The sequence below is a fragment of the Urtica dioica genome, chromosome 8 (assembly GCF_054948205.1).
Source record: "Urtica dioica subsp. dioica isolate 48M chromosome 8, U.dioica_male_clone48M_v1_H2, whole genome shotgun sequence".
NCBI lineage: Eukaryota > Viridiplantae > Streptophyta > Magnoliopsida > Rosales > Urticaceae > Urtica > Urtica dioica.
In genome coordinates, this window is record NC_142763.1 from 4,284,813 (window position 1) to 4,312,764 (window position 27,952).

A 27,952-nucleotide genomic window follows, 5' to 3' on the forward strand; every position below is an offset into this window, starting at 1 on the left:
AATCCCACGGAGCCTTTTTTAGCCTTTACAAAGCTTTATGTATTTTATTTACATGATTGGGTCTAGCGACATCGACAAAGCCATCAGATTGGCTCATGAACACATCTTTAGTGAAGACACCGTTCAGAAGGGCATTGTTGGCGTCAAGCTGCACTACGCTCTAGTTGTTGAAGACAGCAAGGGTGCACACAACTCAGACTGTGCAAGGTTTCACAATTAGACTAAAAATCTCAATGAAATCCACAACAGGTGTTTGTGAAAACTCCTTAGTGACCAATCGTGCTTTAAAGCGCTGATCTGACCCATTTGAGTTGTATTTGACTTTGTACACCCATTTGTTTCCTATGATGTGTTGTGTAGGTGAAGGAGGGACCAAGGACCAGGTTTGATTTTTAGCTAAGGCATGGATATCAAGATTCATGGATTGTGTCCATTTTGGATCAGACAAGGCCTGAGAGGCTAATTCAAGTTCTTTTGGCCTTGGGTCAATTTGTGGAGGATGTTTTGTGGCTGTTAGGATTTTTGGTTTATGAATACTAGGCTTGGATCTTGTATTCATAGGGTGTGTATATGATAGGAATTTGTGGGTCTGTTTGGGGCTCGACATGTGCTAAGGGCATATGCATGGGACTTTGAGAGCCAGGGGTGAGTTTTTGGTTCAAATGAAAGATGCATTGCAATAGAGTGTATAGGTTTTAGTTGTTGTCAATGGTGCCCACAAGAAGAATTGTAGTCTTTATTTTGTACATTTGATGTAATGAAGTCTCACGAAGACTCTTGCTTGTAATTGCTTATTCATTAATAAAAAGTTGAAACGTTCATTCATTCTTCCTTGTCTGTTTGAAGCTTTATGATAAAACATTAGTCTTTAGTCCATAAACAAACTTAACAACTTACGAAGAGACAAATGTAGATTTGCATGAACAAACTCTTCGTAGTTTTCTTAAAACGATATATTCGCAATCAAAGGGTTAAATGACTATTGACCTCAGTACGATTGTTAGGAGAATCTTTAATGTCTGGTTATGATGCATTGAGAGTTGGAGACTCTATAGTTCTTCTAGGTATCTTCCGAATGTACTGAATTGACCAGTGCACTTCAAGAGACAAAATAAGAACAAACCATTTAACCTCTTATGTCTCGAAGTCACTACGTATGAATTGCATCATGCTTACCTTAATCCTGAAATGAGATATGTCATTTCATAGCTTACGTATTCTCATTTGAGAAAGTCAGAGTTCGGACTCACTATGTGATTCCGAACATGACCTATTTGTGAAGTACTAAGTTATTAAGATGTCATGAGTAACTTTGTGAAGTTCTCATAGATATGGAATTCATGTACAAAATTGCTGAAATGCAATGTATATCACCTCATGCTTTGTTCCTTGGAATGTGAATAAATGAACTGGCCAGTGTCCAAATTGAGGCCTGACTCTTTTGGATGAAACAATGTGACTTGTTAGCTCCTCGTCAATACATTGTTTCTAACTTATTCACAAGCGACAAAAGAGTTGAGAAAATAACAGCTAGAAGGGTAAAATAGTAATTTTGTAAATCCCGACTAGATGATGATATTCATGAAGGGTAAACATAGATAATATTCAGTGGATCCGCTCATCATAATTTGGTTGAATTCTTGAGTAGAAAATAAATTCATTTGAACCAAGAGATTTTCAGTGTCAACTCTTTAGTGGAGTCAATTGACATTAAGCTAAACCTGGAAAAAGGTTTGTGAACTTTTGAGTCCAAGTGTTTAGCTCAAGCTTTGTTCATTTAGATCCATGAGGTCAGTGTCACAAATCACATCGAGTAGGAATAGTTAAACTAGAAGCTAAGTCAAAACAAGAACGAGACAAGTTTTACGAAAATTGTCAAAATGGTATTTTTGTCTTTTTGGACATAGGATGGAATGAATGTCAATAAATTTTTTGACAAGGTCATTTGATGACTCAATAACACTCGGCCATGACATGATCATTGGGCCTTGTGGATTAATTTCATTTCATAAGAATTATATTGAAAATTCTTAATGGGCATTTTTCATGTTGTCATGAACAAATGGAAAAGCTTCTAGAAGCCTTTTCCAGATGATGTTGGGCGCCTACTACCCAAGGGAAAAAAGAGAATATTTTGTGCATAAATGTATCAAGATACTTGCCAAAAGAAAAAGAGGAAACAAATTTCCCATGCATGCATAAGGGAATTTCGGCGAAGAGAGTCAAAGGCAAGGCAAGGAACAAAAAAGAAAACAAATCCAAGCCTTCTAGAAGGCTTCCTTGGCCGTGTGACTCATGAGGGAATAAGGCAATATTTGCTCATGAATATGTGATATTCTATAGAAGAGGAAACTACCTTATTGAATGTGAGACATCTCCTATAAATAGGAGCCTTATTCTCCTCATTTCATTCATCCCAAGTTTTAGAGATTTTTGAGAGCTTCTCTCTCTAGCTTGGCCGACTCCCCTCTCTCTCTTTCTCTCTAGTCAATTTCGTTTTTTTGTTTTGGCACCTAGGTCCTCATTTGACCTAGCGTTTTTAGCTCTTCGACTTTAAGACTTATTCTTGATTCGTAGTGTTTAAAAGTTCCCACTCACTAATTCCTTTTCTCTCGAGTGATTCTTGTGATAGAAACCATCGTGGTTGTTCGTGTTGCCGAGGAAAGAAGAGAGACGTGCTGCGAGGGAGACAAACGTTACCAACCTTCCGAAGGCTCGTCAACGTTCAAGCTTCTAAAAAGGTTAGTAAATTATTTATGCTCATAATAGTTTTTATTTACATGTGCTTGCTCTTTGTCTAGGTTAGTAAAATCGTTTTACTTGTCAAAAGAAAATTTTTAAAATTCCGCCGCTTACCAAAGCGTTAAACTTTTTCTTAAACCCTAGATCAATTCCAACATTAGTTGTGGTGAGTTTTGTTGTAAGTGTTGTTGGGGTATATTTGTGGTTGGTCTAGGTGAGTTAGAGTGTGTAAATTTGAATCATGTGCAGTACTAAGAATGAGAGTGTAATCTACAGGATCAGGTGATCATGTAAGGTAAAGGTGAGGGTGGGTAGTATAGTGGGTGATGGATCAACATCAGGTGATGTATTATCAGAAAAGAGATGATAGAATGGAAACTCACTTTCATTGAATACTTCTTTGTGTGTGATGTAGACACGTCTTGATGCGTGTAAGCACTTGTAACACGTGTACTGTAGCCAATGAACAAGCAATTAGAAGACCTGTACTGCATTTTGTTGTTGTATGGTCTTCGATGTGGAAAGACTGTGCAACCAAGCACTCGAAGGAAGGCATAGTCTGGTGGTCTTTGAAACAGCTTTTGACATATACTCACTCCGTGTAGCATAGATGTTGGTAGTGCATTGATCATGAACACTGTTGATGAGAACGTATCCCACCAAAACTGTAGAGGTAAACTTGTTTGAGCTAGCATTGACAGGCCTAACTATGTGCTATGTCTATGTTTCCTCTTAACCTTTCCATTTTGACCACGAACGTGTGGACAGTTGTAGCGTGCTGCGATGCCATGTTCTTCAATAAACGGCTTGATGGCTTGTACTCGCCTAGTCACTTTCGATTGCACAAATCTTCGTGTTGAATGACTTCTCCACATATCTCTTTAAGTTCTTCAACACTCCAAACGCTTCTGACTTGAGCTTTAGCGGGTAAATCCGAGTGAATTTGGAATAGTCATCCATGAAATGCATATGATATGTGTATCCATGTGTAGACATAGTAAGAGATGGACCTCATAAGTCAGTGTGAACGAGTTGCAATGGTTGTACAGGGTGTTTGAGATAGTGTAAAGGGTTATGGGTGCCATTGAGATAGTGTGGACGAATTGCAATGGCGTAGTTGTCAAGCATTACAAAATTATTCAATTTGATCAATAGGTAGAGATACATTACATTTACTCAAAACAGAATCTACAACTTTATTTGAGGCATGACATAAACGCATATGCCATGTATGGCATTGACACGTCTTTGTTGTAGAAAGACATATAGCCGCAAGTAGATGGTTGTAAATTGACTCTGACTGAAGTTGTTGAGATGATTTTAATTGCTCGTTTTTCCCTTGTCACTTTATGTCTTGGCAAGCACGTAAAGTCTGTTCTCAAGCACTCCCTTGAAGAAGTACTCACCCTGTCTATCTATCCTCAATGACACAACAATCAACGTGAAACTCAACATATACATCGTTCTTAGATGTTAATTTAGATATAATAATCAATTTTTTTTAAAAAAAAAATTTGAGCTACATGTGCAGCTTCGGGATGACGTGATTGGTGGCATTGGAATCAGCATACGACGTCGGATCCGCCACAGTTTCAGGGTCAGGGAAGAAAGCCACCTTGTTGAACGGATTGTTGGAGACAATTGTAGAGGTAAAGCCTTAGAATGATTCATCGAGCATGTGCCAGCACGCAACTACAACGTGGCCTTGCTTGCCAAAGATTTGGCGGATTGGTCTTGCGGTTGAGCCACGACGTACCACTCGAGGAGTGGCCTTTTTCGCCTCTAGTGCAAATGTAGTTTGTTGGTGCCTGTTGAACATCAATTGTTGATTGAGATCTTTGGCCTCAGGATCTTTGACCTCGGGATCTTTGATGACGATGAGGAGAGGAGATTCCATCGAACGCCATTGTTGCCGCTCTGATAGCAAGATAAAATCTAGAAGACTCAGATTGAGATATTCCAATGAGAACCTTCTCATAGAGCTTTTGTGTATTGTATAATTCTCATTAACCACTTCTATGTTTTTACAGGTATGTTTATATGTGTGCATAAGACTAGATACATTGGACCTAGTGCTAGCTAACAATATCTTAACGGCCTAACAAAATGCTCTGCTGACGTGGCTAAGTGCTTCTACAGTTGACGTGGATGTGAGCTCTATCAAAGAGGAACCGAGAGAAATAAAATTAGATTATGTCGTAAGAATTGGTCGAATCGATTATTTAATAAAAACATATGTGTGATTTTTGTATATGTAATAACATAAATTCTTACTTAACTATAACTATATATAAATTTTATTTTGCTTTGGCTAATGCCCTCCCTAAAAAAATTATATTGCTTTATGAACCGAGAGGATGAGTATACTTGTTGATAAAATCTATAATTAAAAAAAAAAAAAAAAAAAGGAGGATCAGCCCACAGAAATAATCGAGCGCCATACATTAGCTTCAGTTGATTATACATAAATGAGTTCTAAGAATCTGTCATTAGAATAGCATATATATATATATATATATATATATATATATATATATACACACAATGCACACATCTGTAGCATATATATATATATATATATATATATATATATATATCATAATATTCTATCCAGCTTATCTGTGTATAATAGAATATTATTATATCCTATCTCTATAAATGCCTTTATAGACACAAAGCTAATAGGCATATCTAATCTTAGTGGTTGGGAAAATAATATTAGATAAGGTTTTGTGTCCAATCTATTTTTTTATGTGCCTTTTCTCTTCATTATGGATTATTTTTCTTTTTCATTTGTCCTCCATATATATACACACATTTATAACAGAATTTATCTTTGACATTATAACACACACACATCTACGTTTCCGAAATTGAAGTATCCTCTTTGACATATGAAACACATGCATGGACGAGAACGGTTTCGTTGATGACATTATTTGAGAAGAATAGGGACAGGAGGGAAAGGGCTAAAAATGATATATAGTACTGGTTTTAGATGTACGTATACATTAGGGTATTACCATAAGAAGGATGTGGATGTGGGAATTAAACTAAGGGATAAAATCATAAAAGAATTAGTTAGATAAAAATCCAGTGTTTGAATGATCTTTGTCTCGATCTCTCGTAGATAATATGTGAGTGTTTCGAATTATTTTTTTGGCACAGAACCACCTACCTAATCAGTTTTTTTTTTTTTTTTTTCGCTCCTATTCTCTGATGAATGTACCAAATCATCGTTTTGCTTGTCCCCTTCCTACCCCTTCTATACCTACTGGTGATGTATGCTAATTTGGTTTCTCTATAATCTCTATCTCTATGTAGTTTACAACAAAAGAAAAAAATTGAATTATTTGATGATATTTTTGCTGAAAAACAAGAGAGAGAGCCCTTTGAATATTAAGGATTATATTGAAAAATATTAACGACACCAAATTAAAACTCATTAGAAATACATGTACTTGCGTGTAAAAAAAAGTCGATTTCTGCATTATAGCACTGAATTGAGGACTGATTTAGACAATATATTTTACTATTTTCATTTATACATTCACATAGTATATACTTGATTATAAAGAATTTTTTTCAAATCGTTATATCGAGAGATTAAACTCATACCCTCATCCAAAAGGAGACCTCGAAAGAAAAAAAAGTAGTATCTATCAAGCTAAATGCTTAGGATAATTAGCAAAACGAATTATATACTCAAATGAAATATATAATAGTTCATGAAAGACATCACTTATGTCGGAAACAGTTTTATTAGTTTCATCAAGTGAGCTATTCAAAAAAAAAAAAAAAAAAAAAAAAGTTTCATCAAGTGAAGCCAATACTGAATGAATATGAAAATGTGATTTCGATAAATGTTTCTAGAATGGAATGCATAAATATAATATTTTCAACTAGAATATTATTTGAATTATGAAAATGTTAAAAATGGGATTTTGTGTTTTTTTATTTGAAGCTGAATTAAAGTGCAAATAGCAAGTAAAATGATTTGAAAACTATAATAAAAGGAAAGGGCACGGCTTTGTTGGATCATTTAATTCAATTGGTCAGGGTGAGGATTCTAGGTATGGGCTAGATTGGGAAGATTTAATCTAATTCCCTCTCAATTATCTACTAATCTCTCTTGAGTAAAAATTGACCTGATAATTTGATGAAGTTACACCTTAAAATAAATAACTGCAATTAACTTGGAAATTCAAACAATTATACGCACCTCCTAGTCTTTCTACAGATCTAGGTCGGAGAATGAGGGAAAAGATAGAGTTCATTCATTTATTACCTCTCACTTTTATATTGGCCTATGGATTCACTATTTAGCTAGTCAGACTAAACAACTGATGTGTCACACCCTAATTCCCTTGAATTTCACATTTTAATCCACAACTAAACACACATCTAAGCTAAAGTGTAAAGTGTATTTTTGGAGCATTATGGACTCTTTGGATGTGATTCAAAGGTCGATATTAAACAACATGGTGGAGAAACAAGGTTAAAACGCAAAATGGTGCGCCACACCACTCCTTGGTGCTACACTCAGTTTCGAGACCACTTTTATTAGCTCGAAAATCTGATAATTAACTAAAAACTACAAAATATCTAAGGATAATGAAAATTCTTTTTAATCAGTGACAATATGTGGCACACAATGTAGAGTCTTTGTATGCGACAATCTATTCGGATGCAAGAATAGATAAATAAAAGACAGTGCGTACATATAAATGACAAGAAGAATGGTAACCCAGTTCGGTGCAACGTCACATACTCTAGTGGGCTCTCAGCCAAGTTAAAAAGAAATTCACTATTTCAATATGTAGTTAATAGTACAACAATGTACTTATATGAACAACACCGGTCTCAATGCCCCTTTTCTAATACTGCCTATGAATTCCAAAATCAAGCTCCTCCTGAATTTGAGACTCTTCTCAATTCCATTCTTCAAACACTCTCCCGATGTTTGGATACTTTCAATAACAATGCTCGTGAAACCTTCAATCACGAAATTACAAAACTTAACAACTCTCTAACAGTCGTTTCTATGTAAATGTATTTAGAGAACCACATCACACGCATCAAACAAATAGTTTCTCAGTCTACCAGTCATGCACATCTAAGAACTATAAAAGTTTGATGAATACGTCAAAACTATTAAAGGTGAAACGCTTGAATTTTATAGTAGTCAACACCTACGGATGTCGATCTAGGGTTTCTTTACCCGTACACGCATGAAGAACCAATGTAAAAAGTTTTCCGCGATCATTATGGCGAAATAGGAAACTTGCCAAAAATACAAATCTACCACAGTGGTCAAGATGTCTCAACATATCCCGGAGCATGTAATATCTGACATCCTACCAATCTAACTTGCAATACAAAATAAGTCAATACCAAACGTAACAATAATTAAGTTTAGATTCTTGCTCGAAAAAATATTGATAAGTGTGACTACATCGCACTTATCAATCATATTGGTATATTCTAGATTGTGCATAAAAAAAGCATGCTAATTTTTTGCAAATTGAAACAATTTTATTAGGATAAACTATTAACATGTGAGGGGATATATATACATATACAGGCACGAAGCCACATAGTGCTCAAGGGGGTGCTATAGCCCCTCTAAAAAAAATGTATTTTTTTCACAGTTTTTAATTTTTTTTTATAATTTACAAATTAGTCCTCCTTCAACTTCTTTTTTCGCACATTAACTCCCCTTAATTTGAATTCCTGGCTTGATTTTAAAAGGTATAAGCTATTTTGTGATTCCCGAGTTTCAGATTACAAACTTGATTTTACCAATTACCGCAGAGTCAAAGTGTTATATTATTAATAATTTTTAATAAGATGTATATATATGTATATATACACACATATATAAACATTATAAGGTCTCTGAACTAGGGAAAAAATTGTAGTCCACATACGATTGCTTTCTCTGCCACACTTCAGATACTATTGAAGCTAGAAAATCCTGGTCAAATTTAGAAATTATTAAAGATATACAATTGGCCATGACCTCTGAAATTTATTATGCCTAATTGACATGATGAGCATTTATTTTGAAGTTATTGTTATAGTGACAATGACAAGTTTTGCATTATTATTCATAGTGCTTAACCCACTTATATTCTTCATATTTTAGGGTCTATTCATAGTTTCTCAATTAAGTGTCTTTCTCTATTTCCAAAATCTCTAAATACTTGCACCTTCGGCTTTGGACAGTTTGTGAAATTATTACTACTTTTAATTTAAAAGTTGAGAAAAAGAATATGCCGGGCTAAAATTGATCAGTAACTCAATAATTTATACTCATTTTAAAAATTAATCAAAGCATTATTTTATTTAAAAAAATAATCTACCTCTTAAAATGACTAGTAACGACGAATTTATATATATATATATATATATATATATCTATATATATAGCTTCTTAGGAACAATATTGTGAAAATTAATTGCATTTCTCTTACAAACGCGGGGTATTCAAGGATGATATATATATATATATGCACGCCATTTATTCACTTTTTTTGTTTAATTTATTCATGGATAGTACTAGACATATATAACCGAATTCGCATAGACAACATAGATAGCTAGAAAGAAACTCCACAACCAAGAGGACCAAGTATTTTTTTTTCAATAATTTAGAGTTGAAAAAAAATCATAATTGCGTTCTATTCTCCCAAATAAAATACTAAGATTTTTTTTTTACATCACTTTTTCAAGTGCATGAGACTCTAGTGGGGTTAATCATCAGAAAGCTCTTATTTTGGAGGAGATTTTTCTCTTATTTTTCCTGTGTATCGTCGTCAATTTCCGTCAAATGTATCGTCATATGAAGTTTCTTGACTCTTCGTAGTAGTTGTCCGGAGTTCAAGTCTCTGTCATCCATGTCACTACGGGCCCGTGTCTGTCATGCACACCATCGATCAAGCGTCTCCAACGGAGAGTTTAAATCTGAAATATGTTTTGTTTTATTTCGGCCTGAATTTCAGTCGGGGAAAATCTCCTAATTAAAATGTTACCTGGAATTTTTTGTAATTTACTGTATTATTGTGATTGTGTATGTAATTTATTTTTTCACTTTTTTTTAAAGGAGTTTTGAATATTCTGTTTAGTTAAATTTTTGTAATTTATATATTTTTTTAGCTTTTATCAATATAGTCATGTAAGGAGTCCTTTTTTCAAATAAATATATCCACAGCATTTTTCACCATATCCTAATAAAAAGGAATTAATAATATATAATGATATTAGTCTGACTTTACCAGACTACGTCTAAATTCTCATTCGGCAATTTCGATTGGACAAAAAAGACTTCGAAATAAGGTTGCAATTTCAATTGTCTCACATGCATCAATGTAACGTTAGTATTAATTTCTAATTCAGCATGATCAGACCCTTTTAAATTATACTTAATAAGAATCTTTTTGTCTGAATGGGTCCTTTAATTTTAGTCCTACGTACTATATTACAAACCAATCAAAGCCGTAATCCACTGAGTGAATCAATAAATATTTCGCAACTACGCACCACTTTCAATTAAGTAGGCACCAAAATAGAAATTATTGCCCAAGTAATTTAGAAAAGACCATTATCATTATAGTGAATGTTAATTATTCCATGCAATTCGTCTGCTTATAATCTTTGGTTCGTTTTAACCTAGGGGGCAATAATAATAAAGATTCTAAATGATCATCTGTGAATCCCAGACGGACGCAATGAAGGCCAGCTAGGATTTAAGCCCCCTCATGAAATTGTTTTACTCATTTTACTTAAATTTTTCTCATATTTTTACTATAAAAATTTACAAATTAGCCTTTTCTGAAAAATAAATTCACTTTAACCCCTAATTTTAAATTCTAGCTCCGTCCTGCCTGTGACACACACGCACACATATATTACTATATATATATATATTTCACACACTCTTATAAAATAATATATATATATATATATATATATACATATAAATAAAGTATAGAAGCAAAGTACCCTTGGGGTTTGATGGGCAATTTCAAAGTGGGTACCCCAAAAACTACTGTAAAGCTGGTGGGGAATTAGTCCTTAAGATTATGATTGTGTTTTGTTGGAGGCCAGCAAACTCATCCATTTAATATTGAGACACCACAGCTGTACTTATTATTATTATTATTATACAAAGTGGCTCATACATTATTAATTTTAACATTTGCGTAATCTAAAACGTCCGGTTAGACTCTAATTTATTCACAAGTTTTGGATCTTAAAATTAAGAACTGAAGTGAAAAAAATAAAAATTATATTTGCATGTATACGTTTAAGTTCTTAATCTAATAATGATAAAAACATCTAAAAGGGTTTGGTAGTATGGTTTTAAGGTCAACACTTATTGTTCGATAAAATGTGTAATATATATATATATATATATATATATATATATATATATATATATATATATATATATTAGTATATAGTTAAGTTGGGTTATCTTCAAACATAAACGGTCTAAGGATGAGCCGAAGTTGGGAACCCAGTGAGACCAATATTTATAGGATTGTGATTGTAATAATAAAGATGTCAACTTTGATTTCTTCCCGTTGATTAGTAATTGGTAGAAGTAGAACTAGCGTTTCGAAAAATATAAATAATTATTTCTGTATAAAGATATATATTTCTGCTCTAACACTCAAGATATATACTTTATACCGATTGGGAATTTTTCCCCGTTGATTTTAACTGGAACTCCAAATAAAAGTAACAGCAGTCAAGAACGCAATTATTCTCGTAGTAACAATAAAATAATAATAATAATGACAATAAAAAACTGAAAATTCATAAGCAACATAATAACGAGGCCCAGTACACAAAGTGGCCCATTAACTAGCCCAGTAACCGATGAAAGCAAACAAGTGCATACAAAGCTAAATGTGAAAATCACTCGAACCATCTCATTTTAAAACCTTTTCTCAAAAATACCTCGATTTTCTTTTGATTCCGAGAATGCCTCGTTTTACTAAAAAGAAAATAATAATTCATTTTTTTAGTTTAATGTTTATCTTGATGTTTGCTGCTTTATTAGACTTATATTTATTCACTGTTTACAATTTTATTTAGATTTATGCTAATTGCTTACAGTTTTTTTTTTTTTTAAATATGGATAAAATTATTTGAAAATTAAAATTTAAAACTAACGAAGTATTTTTGGAATGTTATTAAATTACATGCATTCAAATAATTACCATCTTCAGACGAGGTAATGATAGAACTTTCTTAAACTAAATGAATCCAAACATGTACCTACTAAGCTAAAGCTTAGGCTTTCTAAATCCAATTTTTTTTTTCTCCCGACTTGGTTTTGAGCTCTCATTAACATTTTAAGGGGAAAATTCCATCAGTGCCTTGTTTGAAGATGGTAATTTCTTGTCTTGAACTTTATAACATTTCATTAGTATTCAATTTTTTTTTTCAAATTAATTTTGTCTATATTTTTAAATGAGAATGTAAACAACTAACATGAATTTAAATAAAAAAACTGGAAACAATGATTAAAAATAAGTATAATAAAACAACAAACATCAAGATATAACTATAAAATGAGTTATTTTTATAGTAAAATGAGGAGTTCTCATAATAAAACTGAAAAACGATATATTTTTTTAAAAAATTAATATGAGGTGGCTCGAGTAATTTTCACATGTATGTTTAAGAGGTGATGTGAGGTCTTTGGAGTGAAGACTATAACACGCATTATAGACTTTGTCTTGTCCAAAGGTTTGGCTCGAACTCGAATCGGGTTATGTTCTGGCTTTTGAACAAACGCTATATGTGCATTATAAATTTCACATATATCTTTCGTATTTAATTTTTGCGTATTCATTCTCTTTCACCACACATTTATTTCACTTCACAATTGTATAATATTTTTCAGTGCACTCTAAGCATTAATTTCATATTCAGTAACCAACCTTATACTTCAACAACAATAAATAATAATATGTTCAAAACCGCCAAATAAGATAATTGGACCCCACTATTATAATTACCCCAAATCAGCCCGGGTAATATAAAATTCTCTTTAATTTCATTATTTTTTACCCAAATTATTTATTTGATTTTTTTCAGTTGTAAATTCGACTGGGTATAGAAAATAAACACGAGGTTATTTAGTGGTTTACTTGCTTGTTGCATCAGCGCTTCCTAAGAAATCTTATCTTTCGTTCTCGTTTCCTTTTGTTCATTGTTGCATCGTAGATTCTGACTTTGGTTGAAGAAGATCGTCGCGGTTCACCGCTCGTCCGTCTAGTCCTCGTTGTATCTCGAGAGGTTTACACTTATCAAATTTAACACTCATAAGAAAGTAATAAAAACTTTAAGAAAATCGTTAAATGAATCTTGAGGATCCCGTTCCTTCTTTCGTATTTTGTTCATACCGATTTAGATTTATCCGATTTTATATTATTTACTTGTGTTTCCATTTGTTTCTTTTAATATTTTATAGTATTAGCTTTGTTATCATATTATTTTATTATTATATGATATAAAAAATTGTGATCATCTTGTATTCTAGACACACACACACACACACACACACACACATATATATATATATATATATATATATATATATATATATGATATTGTTAATACGGGTCCAACTAATTTTTCTAAATTAATTATTTTAGAATATGAAATGTCTAAATTCTAAGGAAAAAATTAGACGTTGTCCAACCAACTTATTCTTTTCAAATGTGCAGGATTGGTTCCAAATAAAGGTTTCCAAGTTGAAGGGAAATCACAACTTTTCGAGGAAAAAAAGTGAAAAAAGGGAAATCACAAATATCTGTGAAGACAATAGTGGACGCAATTCTCACATATATTGATTGGTACTCATCACGGGAGCTACATTTAATGGCTTATCTATTCGTATCAACTGGTGTACAATGGCAATCACCGAAAGAAGACTCAAAACGTAACAAAAAATACCATTTGGCAATTCTTTTTATCCCAAGCCTTTTTATATCAATATTTTAATCAATGATTCTTGGTATATATGTTTTGTACCATAAATAGGCTTTTCCTAGCGATTAATGCATGGACCATTTTGGTGAGTGGTGTGTGAAATTGTAACACCATTTGAGCTCTTTTTGCCTCTCTTTTAATTTTATAATTTCAATAAATTCACCATCATACTCTTAGCATATTTATTTTAGGACACTCCAAATTCGGCAGGACCACGCCTATGGCGTAGGAAAAGGGTGTCTATGAATAGGGAATTATTTAGGGAGTCTTTATTTATTTATTTATTATTATTATATATCTATATATATTTGATATAAACATTACAAATGCTTGTAATTTTATCAAGATCGCCAAAATTTATTTAATAGTAAAACTGTAATATTTTTCTTAATTTAGTGACATATCGATCACAAAATACATAATTAAAATAAAAAACAGTCCCAAAATTTATTTTGTAAAAATATAATTCTCTCTTATAATTTTAGTATTGGAACTATCAAATTTTAAAGTTGTGTTGATATTAATAAAGCGATCTTCTAATAGTATTTGTGCCAAAATATTTTATATATATATATATATATATATATATATATATATATAATTGGCATTAGACCGTCGACGTTATTAAATAAATCTAAATTAAAATCAAGAATCCTGTAGAGAGGACCACCTTTTCCACACCAGTGGAATACCTTTCCAATTATCCTCTTCTAATGATCAACGACCAGACCTTTTCTCATTCAATGCCAAATAATAATAAATAAATAAATAAATATGCCAAGTGCAACTAGATATGATTGGCAATTTGTTTTTATGGGGACCTATCTACTATAGCTATAGAACTTGTACTTTGAACTTTTCATAAATCATATATTTGGATTTTGGATTTTGGATTACAGTCTAGTGTCAAGAGTCAATGACCAAAGCTCATTGCTGTCTCATCGAGTGCCTATTGTTTGAGGCCTTTGCATATTATTTTTTATGGACTTGAAACATTGCCATATGCCAATACTTGATAAGGTTAGACAAACTCATAGCCTACCAAAAATCTTGAAACAAATAATACAATGCTTTTTTTTTTCGTTTCAAAGAAAATTTTGAAACAATGTTGTTTATGCCACATCTCCCAACTTAAGGATAAGTTGCTTACCGCATAAGCATACATACCGCCATGTAATCAAACATGATAAGAAGAATTAATTTTTACAACAGGTAAAAATTGTTTATCAATGAGTCTACCGACGGATATTCAGGAAAAAAAAAAGAATTTCATACATATGTGTTTCACGTAGACGTCAAAACTCATAATTAATCATGTTCATTTCATTATAATTAATTACAAAAGACAAATAATTACAATGTTAATAATAGAAACTCACACATAGAACGATGATACAAATACTGTAGGTTGTTTCATTTGGAGTTAGTAATATCGGCGATCTAGCAATGTAACTAATTTCAAACGTAATTTTAAGAATCTAGTTAACGATTGGTAAATTTTGTAATTTAATTATTTACTGATATAAGTGAATAGAAAATACCATAAATACCCTTGGCGTAACTCATGAAAACAAATCACTAGCCAACGTTTCAGCAATCCAAAAAATAAAGTCAACTTACTCGGTTAAAAATGTCATAGTCCATGGTTGAGATTTAAATTTCAAATATTTAAAAGGCAATTCATTATTGATTATAATATAGGAAAATACATTAAATATTGATTGAAATAAGTGATGAAATTTTGTCACATGCAGCGTGCAATGAAATATTGATAATTCACGAATTCGTATAAAATGTGAATGACTATTAGCTTAGCTTCGATAATTTTTTAATTTCTAAATCGTTAGTAAATTTCCGTTAATTAACATTCATAGGTGCTTGTTTCGTATGGTTTCAGGTTTTTTACTTCTTAATCACCATAAATTTTGGTTAATTTTTGTTTATAAGTTATCCATTTTTCATATTTGGGGTTGTAAGATTTTTTTTTCGATGCCTACTATAAACTTTTTTCATATGTTCAAGATAAAAAAAAAAACATAACTACTCCTTAATTAAATAGATATATCCGTGTGGATTAAAAGAGAAAGTCAGTGAAAATCAAATTCATCAATAAGAGCAACTAATTGAACTAAAAAATAAGAAAGAAAAATATCATGGAATAAATTCATATAACATGTATTAAAGCGATGATATTTCAACAAAACGTTGGCTACATGTTTTTCAGCCGATTTACAAAGCAACCAATTGGAATACAAATTAGAAAATAAATAATTATTATGGAATAAAGCTTTAATGACACGTATTAAAGCTTTAATAACATATATCAAAGCACCAAACGTTGGCTACATAATCTACCGAATTTTATATGAAAGATAAATTGGTATTATTGCTATATAATAATAAAGTCATGTCATCACTTGTGTCTACATTAGAAACTTAGTCGAAACGTTGGCTAGATTGCAATTATAACGTTTCAAGTGACTGTAATATCTCGAATTTTTAAGTCAAATGTTGCAAAAGAAGTTTCCCGAAAGGACAAAAATAAACCGAGAATGGAATTTAAGGACATTTAAGGTCGACGAGGTTTTGAAATATTTTCGAGAACTTATGAAGGGCAGTGCAAGAGAAAATAAATTCCAGTGACCTTAAATAAATTCTACGTGAAAGAAATATAAAGGAAAAATTATTTAATTAATTTTTTGGTTATATTTCCCATCTCCTCAGAAAGGAATTAAATGAAATGGATTTATTTGTAACATTTAAAGAAAAGAAAGAATGTTTTGTGGAGGAAATTAGAAGAGACAGAAAAGGAAGGATTAATTTGCCATTAAGGAATGATTTAATAATTGCAATTTTCAAATGATTTCTTATTTAAGAAAACGTATGGGTTTAGCACGTCTAACTCAAATGGATATGTGTAATGCAACCTATACATTAAGATAAAAATTTATAATCCATAGTCATAAATCTCACAAGTATATTATGTACCCAGAAACAAAGCAATTAAGAGTACATCGATTGCAATTTCAGACCAGGATTTATTTATACACGTTTATGCTCTGGAAATGTTTATCTTAGAGTCTTAAGTGATTAATCCTGGGCACAATCAGTTAAGTTAATCCTGGGCGCAAATTTTTCTTCTTCTTTAAGTTGGATTTAAAATCTTTGCTTTGGACTAATCCCAAACACTATAACATTTACAACATTTACCGACGATTTTATTCGTCGGTAATAACCCTGAAATCGTCGCTAAATGTATTTAGCGACGATATTAGCGACGATAAAAGTCGTCGCTAATTCGCCGTGCCTAAATATATTTAGCGACGATTTAATCGTCGGTAAATATTTAGCGACGATATTAGCGACGATAAAACCGTCCGTAAATGTTGTAACCAGAATTTTTTTTTCATTTTGAAACAGACAATTAGCGACGAATTTGTCGTCGCTAATTAACGCGGGAAAAAATCCCGCGTCAATTAGCGACGACAAAGTCGTCGCTAAATGTTGTGACGAGAAGTTTTTTTCGTTGTGAAAAAGAGTTTTAGCGACGATTTTATCGTCGCTAATTCACGCGGGAATTTTTCCCGCGCCAATTAGCGACGACAAAGTCGTCGCTAAAACGTTGTGTGAATAATAATTAGCGACGATAAAATCGTCGCTAATTATTATTATTATTTTTTTTTTTCGTCGTTAATTATTTTTTTTTACGGTTTTTTTGTTGTGAAATTCTAAAATGAAAAATCATATAAAAACTAAATTATATTATCCAAATCAACAACTATATAAAATCCGGTTACGTACGTTTTCGGTTATCGATAAATATGTAAATAATAAATACACAAAAGAACTAATAAACCACTAGTCGCGACGTTTGCTTTGTCGTCCCGCCACTCGTTTTCCCCCTCCTCGACGAGAAACGCTCTTCTGCTGGCGCTGAAGTTCTGCAGGCTGCGGCGTCGGAGTAGACTGACTTGGTCCGCCGGGCGTCGTCTGCTGGCTGGCGTCGGGAGTCCTTTGCTGGCCGCCCGTCGGAGTGCAGACGTCGGGCGTCGGAGTGTGGACGTCGGCCGTCGGAGTCTGCTGGCTGTGGGATGACGGAGCCTGCTGCGAACTCTGCGGAAATTGGGACATGAACGAGCTAAGGTTGAGGCCGGGCACCTGACTCTGTATTGTCTCGGCGAACGCGGCGAGGGTCGATGCCAACACCTCCTGCGAGACATATCCTGGTTGCGACGTCCCAGCCTCCGAACCGTAGACTTCGGCGACTTCAGCCGCCATCCGTGCTCCCTGTGGCACCAAACGTCCGACGCCGGTCAAGTGATCAGTCCGCGAACCCATAATATCGCGGATCGCCTGCTGCTCTAGAACGGAAATATCAACGTCCGCTCCTTGGTGCTCAGCCTCCGCTCGCAACGTGTTGAACCTAGCGACCAGTCGATCCTGATATAATTAACTAGTTAGTATATATTAATCGAAAAATAAGAAAAATAAATGTAAACTTACATAACGTGCGGAGGCTTCAGGAGTCAGCCATTCAGACTTGTCGGACTGATGTTGGCGCTTGTAGTTCGCAAACAAGCTCTCGAATGCGCCTGTCTCGACGCTCTTCTGCATGTAAACAAAACTTCAAGTGTTAGATAATTTTAACGATTTGATGTATCATATAAACATAAAACTTACGTTTTTCATGCGGTGGGTCGAGAACCCAATCGCCCCCTGTCGAGTCTTCGTCTTCTTCTTCGCGCGATAATTCTGTGTTCAGGTCGCTGAAAAGGTCATCGAACTGTCCACTCTGGTATTCTGCATTCGGGTCAATACTGTCATCGTCACCGTCTACGTCGTTGTGATCTAAGATATCGTGTACAGCATCAAACATCCCTCCTCCTCTGAACTCCGTCTGATACTGCATTACGTCATCTTCTTCCTCCCCGTGAAAGTTCCACCTCGTGTAATTCCTCATAAATCCTCTGATAAAGAGATGATTCTCTATATCAGGAATTTTTTGCATCAACACGTTGTTACACCTCTTGCATGGACACTTAACTCGTCCTTCGACATTTACGTGTTGTCGGGCCATTGCCATGAACTCTGTCATGCCAGCCGCAAACTCAACGCTTAAACGTTGGTCCTCGATTATCCAATTCCTATTTGGATAACTCATTTTACCTATAGATTGAACATTTCAAAATTTAGTAGTTTTCGGATTTTATTTTATAATTTCACGATCGATCCTACCGAAATTTCGACAGAACCTCCCCTATAAACTTAACAACCCGGCATCAAGCCTTTAACTTTAAAACCTGCATAGAAACGTCCTAAAACTAACAATAAATCCAACCTCAGTGGTTCGATTATTAAAATTCATAATCCATCACATTTTTAATCATTTCTAACAACAATTAAATACAATTCCATTTAATTTACATAAACTAACTAATTATTTTTACATAATTTTACCAAATATAAAATTTATAACAAATATATAATTAATTTATAATTTATAAAATTTATAACAAATATTTATAATTCATTTATAATTTATAAAATTTATATTTGGTATAACAAATATATAATTCTAAAAATATAAATTATAACAAATTTATAAACTAAAAATATATAATTCATTTATAACTAATTTATACTTATATAATTCATTTATAACTAAAATTATATAATTCATTTATAACTAATTTATAACAAATATATAACTAAAGTTTATAACTAATTTATACTTATATAATTCATTTATAACTAAAATTATAACTAAAAAATATATAACAAACATTTATAACTAAAATTATATAATTCATTTATAACTAATTTATAACAAATATATAACTAAAGTTTATAATCCTATAACTAATTAAAATAAATTTATAACTAAAGTTTATAATCCTATATATATTAATCATATACAACTATATAACTAATATATACATAAATTTATAACTAATATATATTAATCCTATAACTAACTAACTAATATATATATATATATATATATATATATAGTTTGTAAAAAAAAAAACTTACCGATCAAGATCAAGAGGGAGAGCGCGCGCGGCCAGAGAAGCGGAGCGGCGTCGGCGTCGGTGGTGGAGCGGCGTCGGCGTCGGCGTCGGCGGCGGAGCGGCGGAGGAGCGGCGGAGGATGAGCTGTAATGGGAGAGAGAGGGACTTTAGGAGAGAGATGTGAGGAGAGAGAGAGAAGTAGTGATGAGAGAGACTTACCGGCGAGGCACACGGCGGAGGAGCGTCGGCGACACACGGCGGTCGTTTCTCACAGCGGAGGAGGGAGAAAGTAGAGAGAGAAAGTAGAATTTAGGGTTTCTGAGCGAATGAGGAGCTAGGTCGCGTTTCTGGTATTTAAAGACCTTTACCGACGATTTAATCGTCGCTAAATGATTTAGGTTCGTCGCTAAATGAACTTACGTTCACCAGACATTTAGCGACGATTAAATCGTCGCTATTAGTAAATTTCATACGTTTAGCGACGATTTTATCGTCGCTAAATCATTTTGTTTAAATTTAATGGGAGAGATTATTTCCTCTTTAAAATTCGTCATAAATTGGATGACCTTTAGCGACGATTATTTCGTCGCTAATTGTATAGCGACGATAAAACAATCTTTAGCGACGACTTTATCGTCGCTAATTGTATAGCGACGATAAAACAATCTTTAGCGACGACTTTATCGTCGCTAAATGTTTTCGTCTTAATTAAATTGGAGGGATTTTTCCCTCTTTAAAATTCGAAATTAATTCAACATTTTTAGCGACGACACTGTCGTCGCTAAATGAATTCAGAAATAATTAGCGACGACTTTATCGTCGGTAATTATTTTCCCGCGAACTTAGCGACGACAAAAACGAATTAGCGACGATTAAGTCGTCGCTAATTATCTTTGCCGCCAAACTTCAATATTTTTCGCACCAAAGAATTAGCAACGATTTTATCGTCGCTAAAAGGGTGATTAGCGACAATTTATTAGCGACGATTAAGTCGTCGCTAATAGTTTCGTCGCTAAATGTGGTATTTCTTGTAGTGAAACAAGTAAAATAGACGGGTTATTAAGTAGTATATATTATATGAAATATACTATGAAGTAGTATGACAAGGATTTTGATAGAAATGGACCATTATAAGTTGGGACCGGGAAGCAATAATATGCATGTTGAGTCATTTTTATGAAGTTTGATTTTCATGCCCTTATCATCATATATGCAATGAAGTATAAATGGACCACTGAATCTTTGAGTTACACCTACATGTGTGGTTCTCAATACCAAGACTAGTAGTACTACTGCTATATATGATTCCCAGAAGAAAATAAATCCGACCAAAAACTACTACTATGTGGTTTTTATTGATATATTTAATTTTAACCTTATTTTAAATAATATACTTTGTATATATATATATATATATATATATATATATATATATATATTTAGTAGTTTGCAATAATTCTTGAAATATTGTCGGACAATCTCGAGAAAATTGACAAATTTGTTGAAACTAGCCAATCATATAGTTTCTTTCAAGATTATAGCAAAAGTTTCATTTTTATTAAAAATATAGTCCATCGGGCCGAAGTTAATTAAATTAACTAAAACAATTAATTTAATATACTTCGGCATGATGAACTATTTTCTTAATAAAATGAAATTTTGGCTAGAATCTTAAAATAAACTAGAGGATTGGGTAGTTGCAAGCTATATGGGCCTTTGGATTGGATAAAAAGGCTAAAAATGCTTAAAAACATGTAATTAACAATGCTGACAAAGCCTTCATCGCGCCGTGCAGGGGATTAGCGTGGTGCACTGGACGATGGGCGCAGCCCGTCAAGACGAGATTCTGACGGAGCTATTCGGCTTTTGGCTCTGCGCCACTAGGACAAAAATCGTCATCTGGTGAGACGGATGTCGCACCAAATATGTCAAAAGTCGCACCTAATAGTTTGTTAGGTGCGACATTAGGTGCGACAGAGTCGCACCTAAAAGCCCGTCGCTAAAGGCATTAGATGCGACATGTCGCACCTAATAGTCATACCTTTAGGTGCGACATTTTTCGGGTGCGACAATGTCGCACCTAATACGTTTTTTTAATTAAAAAAATTACAAAATCAGAAATTAGAAAATTAAATCAAAATTCATTTAAGCGGCAGCGGCTGGACGGGGCGGGGCAGCGGCTGGACGGCGACGTGCAGCGGGGCGGGACGGGGCAGCGGGGCTGGACGGCGGCAGGGATGGACGGCGGCGGCTGACTGGCAGAGAGAGACAGTGTGAGACGGTGAGAAAGAGAGACGGTGAGAGAGAGAGAGAGAGAGAGAGAGAGAGAGACGTACCGGGGAGGGACGGCGGCGGGGAGCAGAGAGAGAGAGACAGATCGAGTGAGAGAGAGAGAGAGAGTGAGCGAGAATGAGTGAAAAAGAAGGATGTTCGGGTTTAAAAACCTTAATTCATATTGGTGCGACATTGTCGCACCTAATATTCATATTGGGTGCGACAATGTCGCACCCAATATGAAATCCCAGATCTAAAAAAATTCGGAGGGATTTCGTTGACAACTTTAATTTTAAAACCCATTGGGTGCGACTTTTTTGTCGCACCTAAAGGTATTAGGTGCGACATTTGTCGCACTTAAAGGTATTCGGAGCGACAATTTCATATTAGGTGCGACATTGTCGCACCGAATAACACTAAACATTAGCGAAATTTTTAGTCATCCGGATGAGTATCCGGTGCGACATGTCGCACCTAATATGGGCTTAGGTACGACTACACCTAATACCCTTTCGCACCCAATATGTTAATTTGTAGTAGTGCGCGCCGCGCCAAAAATCAACGTGACGCATGGACGTCTTAATTTGCCGCGCTCTGTTGCGGGTGTTTCAGCACGGGCCACGGCGCACTAAAAGTTGGTGCGCCGCGCTGATGTCTTTAACCAACGTTGAATTTCACGAAAATCTTCGTTTTTGTTCCGATTTGACATTCGATTTATTCTAAATGACTCCTATGTTGTCCCGATGCTCAAATATGCACCAAAAACCTAAACTTCACTCTAAAAACAACAAAGAAGTTACACTGAAAACGAATAGCGATTACAAGATTAGCAACGGTGTCAAGTGTTAGTTAAATGCCTCAACCTACAAAAATTTATGAATGTGAGTCAATTCTCATATGAAACCCAAAAAAAAAAATAGATCGACTAATAGATATTTGCAACACGTTCCCGATCTAAAATCCCCGTGCATGAAATGTGTCCCAAAAAGTAAGATCAAATCGAAAGTTTGTTCACGCCCTCTAATGTCTAATGCTCAAAGAATAGATGAAAAACGTGACTCGAACACTAAAATGCCTTTCGCCGCTCACTCTCTACTACTATGCAATACACTTATCGAGGAAATCAATAGGGTTTTATCGGCTTGTAATGTTAAGCTAATGTTAACGGTAGGATATGATGTAGTTATGGCTTAAACGTCAACCTATAGCGACTCAAATATCACCGAAAACACCAACTACTCTCGTATGTAATTTATTATTCACCCATTCCCCACGTTCATGGCATATAAGTTTTAGTCAATTGTGGTGCACGCATAGACGTGCCAAAAGGCAAACTGAAGACGCGCGTGAAGAACGAAGAAAAGACGTTCGGGATCTACAAAGCCCGAAAACGCGAAAAGAAAAAAGATGAAGTCTTTTATATATTCATGTTGTTGAAAATATCGATTTTTCATTTCCTAAATGAAGGAAAAAAATTGCTTACGTGTTATATACTATTATGTATGTATATACGTACGTATATATATATATATATATATATATATATATATGATTAAAAAATATAATCAAAATTATAAGTGTTATTTAATAACTTTTACCCCACAATTAATTCATATATAATTTACCCTTACTAACCAGTACTCATGACTACGCCGGTGACTAAGAATACTCATATTTTACTTTCTTATGTAATATAATTTATTTAAACTTTGTAAATCGAATCAATAGAAATATTAATTTTCGTATTAACATTTCAGTTGATTTTAAATGGCAGGTGCAACACTGAGTATTTACAAAATGTGAGGTAGAATATATTTTTTTACAAAAATATTACAACAATTATCGTCAAATTCAAAAGAGACAAAGTGACGTGAGATTGTCTCTAACAAAATAGATAAAATTAACGTTGCAGGTGGTGTGTGAAACAAAAAAAAAAAAAAAAAATGATAAGTTTGCATATGTGTGTGATGAGAGCATCTCATGTTCCTTTGTTCGAGTTGCCTTTTTATCCAGAATTTGTTGGGTTATTGGATTGATCATACTCACGATCTCACGATATTTCCAAGTGAAAACATCTACTACGTTTCACCAGACGGTTATTTAGTGATAATTAGTTATTGGTCACATAAATCTGTTGCTTGTTCTATCTCATAATTACGATCTGTACGTGTCTTCGGCTAGCTTGTAATCGTCTAGTAGCATGACTTCGAGCACTTACTCTTTTAATTTGTTGACAAGTTTTTTTTCTTTTCTAATTTTGACTAGTCTTATTATCTGCCACCTTCTCCTTATTTATCACAAATTTTGCTCAGGCAATTTCGTTCTTATGTCGTGGACTAGTGCTTCCTCTCTTTTTCGAGCCCTTAATCTTTAACTCTTTTTTTTTTTTTTTTTTTCAACCCTTAGCCCTTAACCTTTGGTCGCAAAGTAGCACGCTCAAACCCCTTGTGGCTAAAGGTGGTCATATGGGATTCTGCGGGATCCCGTTTCTCGTATTTTTGGTATTATATGATAAATTAATGAGAAAAAATCATATTAAGAAATGTGGTACCGGGACTTTTGTCCTACAACCATCCGAGAAATGGGACGTAACTGGGATCCCCGTTTAGCATCATTTAGTACCATATTTTTAAAATTGTATTTTTTAATTGAAAATATATGAATTTTTATTTATTTTTAAATGTATTCATGATTAAAATAAAAAAAAAATATAGGAAATATAGGAATCTCGGAACCACGAAATATGGTACCGTGGAAAATGGTTCCGGGATTTCCCGATACCATTTTTTACGGTTTCGGGAGTCTCATTTCCCGCAAAATATGGGAAGGGACCAAAGAATCTTATTTTCCGGGTTTCATATGGCCAGCTTTACTTGTGGCTAGATGGTTGTACGTAATAGCCTTCACTAATCACAACAAAACTCGTAGACAAATATTTTTAGGGTAACAACTATTTTTTATTTTATTTTTTATAGATGGTAGCAATTTTTGGAGGTAAAAAAATGTTGAAGAAAACGACAAAGCTGCATGAGTGACAGCTGGTAAAAAATATCTGAATAATTTATCTTCTTCGCAATACATTTCTCCGTGTCCAACTTTCAGATTATCCTTGAAGCAAGTGTGAACTGTTGACCTGATCAATAATTAATATATCATGAAGAGAAGCCAACAACTTCATGGCTATCAGGATCACAAAAAGATATCATGGTACGACTCATTCACAATTCAAATTTAATATTGGTATGCTTATACAAAACAATGTGATAATCTCTTTTGGACAAAGATCGAAATACTATTACCATTACCATTTCGAATTTTAAAATTAACAACGGGTACGCCAAAGTAATACCATGGAATGCAGAAAAAAAAAATGATAAATTATACCGTTGAAGTTACCGTTACCATTATTGTCAAATATCGTATTTACCGAGATGAATCCAATGAGAAAATATACAAAGTACATATGATAAAATCATAAAATTAAAAATAGTCTACAATGTTTTCGATACATTATCAAAGTACAAACACAACATAAACTAAGTTCAATATAAAGTACAAACTAAAATGAAAATATTCAACACAGTCCACCAAATACCATAGTTCAACTTGAAATTAAGAAATTAAAGTAACAATAATCAAATCTCTAAACTAAATTAAACTATCAATCATCAAAACTAAATTAAACTAACAATCATCAAACTAAATTCAACTAACAACCACCAAATCTAACATATTTCCGGATTAAAAAAATTGAAAATAATTAAACACAAATTCGAAATAAAACAATAATCAAGTTAAAAAATATGATTTTAAACTTAATCAACAAAAACTAACAAGAAATTAAAAAAAAACAACTAATATCAATTTATTTTCGTATTAAACAAAAAAAAATTGGAAAAAATGAACACAAACTTAGAATAAACACTAAAATGATGTTAAAAACTATGAATTTAAACTTAATCATCATAAATTAACAAGAAATAAAAAATTTAAAAAAAAATTTAGCAAAGTGTCGGGATCTAGACAAATACCTCAACCCAAGAGAGTTTTCCGCCGGCATAACGTGAAATTTGACCTGCGGAGTGCCGGAAACTGGACGGATTCCCCGAAAAGGACCGGAATCGTGTGAAAAAAAAGACTTGGACGAGGTGGAAAATTTTAGGTTAACTTTTCGTCGGTTTCCGGGTTTTATACCCCGATTTTTTTAAAAAAAGATATACTGAACCGGGACGGAATTTGCGAACCGGAATCCGATCCGGTTCCCGGTCCGGATTCCCCGGATTTGACGGAAAACTCCGACTTTGTTCATTCCAATGTCGGGATAAAAAACGGATTTCGGACTGATTTCCATCCGATTTCCCTGAAATTTCAAACTTTGCTTTTGGATGGTTGTCCAGTGAGAGATCCGAAGATCCATTTCCAATGATCTGAAATCCAATGTGATAAAACGAAAAATTCGCATTACGCCATATTTCTTGGCATTTTTCTCTGCGCATGCATTCTAAATTTGATTCTGTTACTGTGGAGTGTGCGAGTGAATAGAGTTTTATCTAGCAAAATAAGTAAATTCTATTGATATATATGTACACGTGTTTTACATATATGTGTATAACTATCGATTACTGAGCTAGGTAGATAAAAGGTAGGTCACTTAGATAAGCAAGGCCTGTCTAGCTAGCTAGTGCTTGAGTTTTGAATATTCTTGACGTTTTAAAATATGTCATTTATTCTTAATCAAAGGAACTTTTATCTTACAACGAATTGGAAGGAATATAACAAAAGTTGTATACTTTACTTGGTCAAACCATTTTTTTTAAATGTGTAAGTTACGCATATGTTATTAAGAAGGTTTAAAGTCTCCCGCGAAAAAGGGATATCTCGCTTCTCGCAAGAGCACAAAAAGAGTATGAGAATGATTAGCGATTTGTATCATTTTTCGCGAATTCTCTCCAAATCGCGAATAAAAGTGAACAAGTATCTTCTATTCTCGCTATTTTTTTCTTCTCAAAATCAAGCGAGATGTGTTCTCTGTGAATTTTGCCTTGTCCATAGCCAAATCTGCTTTGATCTCGCTGATTTTTGTGCAAGATCTCCGATTTTCGTCACGTCGCCGTTAAAATTTGCCATAATTCATTCCGCAGATTTCGCACGATACTTAGAAGTGCGTTATGACCGTAAGATGCGAGATTTCAATCATTGGTTGTTAAATTATTATCCGATGACTCACTCAATCTTTTGTGAATAACCATAGCTTTCCAAAAATAAAACTTATTAAATAAGTTATCTATTTTTTTTTATTAAATAAGACAATAGTCGATAAAACATGAAATGTCCCGTTTTAATTATGGAAAATAATAGTCAACATGATTGTGGAGAAGATTTAGATGTCTACTGCACATTTGAGAGACTTGTGTAAAAGGCTAAAAGCTATGTCAAAGGTCTTAGTAGCCCCAATAATTTAAGTAGGAAAATCAAAATCAAAGAGAAATTTAGATATATTGCAAACTAAAAATTCAAAACATGGTTAAAATTTATTATTATTCTATTAATATTTCTTTCTTTAATAAAGGGACGTAGGTCATCACTCACGCATATATAGTATATATATAACAAAAACAATCATATGTCTCCTCGAACGTCACTATAAATTCTAGGAAAAATGGCATGAACTAGCCAATTCAAACTATAGCTTTTGCAAAATAGCCATAGTTTCATTAGGTTAGCCAAAATAGCCACCACTCTCTGCAGACTCTCGATCGCCTCGCCGCCGGGGATTCTGTCGACCGGGAGGACCATCTCGACTTCCATGCGCAGCACCGCGGGGCCCGGCCGCGGGCGGTGGTCGGCCATGTGGCGGGCGGCGGCGACTATCTCGCCGGCGAGGGAGGGCAGGAGCTCCGGCGACGAACCTTTCC

The 27,952-nt window shown here is 33.8% G+C and overlaps 1 protein-coding gene across 1 annotated transcript; it reads right to left on the reverse strand.

Moving 5' to 3' along the window:
• Window positions 1-4,261: 4,261 nt before the first annotated feature.
• Window positions 4,262-27,887, reverse strand: LOC149387416 (uncharacterized). The gene is made up of 6 exons (XM_089622142.1): window positions 27,774-27,887; window positions 18,433-18,504; window positions 18,256-18,360; window positions 17,865-18,192; window positions 4,499-4,659; window positions 4,262-4,357 (listed from the first exon to the last, which is right to left on the reverse strand). The coding sequence occupies exons 1-6, from the start codon at window positions 27,885-27,887 to the stop codon at window positions 4,262-4,264; spliced, it is 876 nt and encodes a 291-aa protein (XP_089478268.1).
• Between the last annotated feature and the right edge of the window lie 65 nt (window positions 27,888-27,952).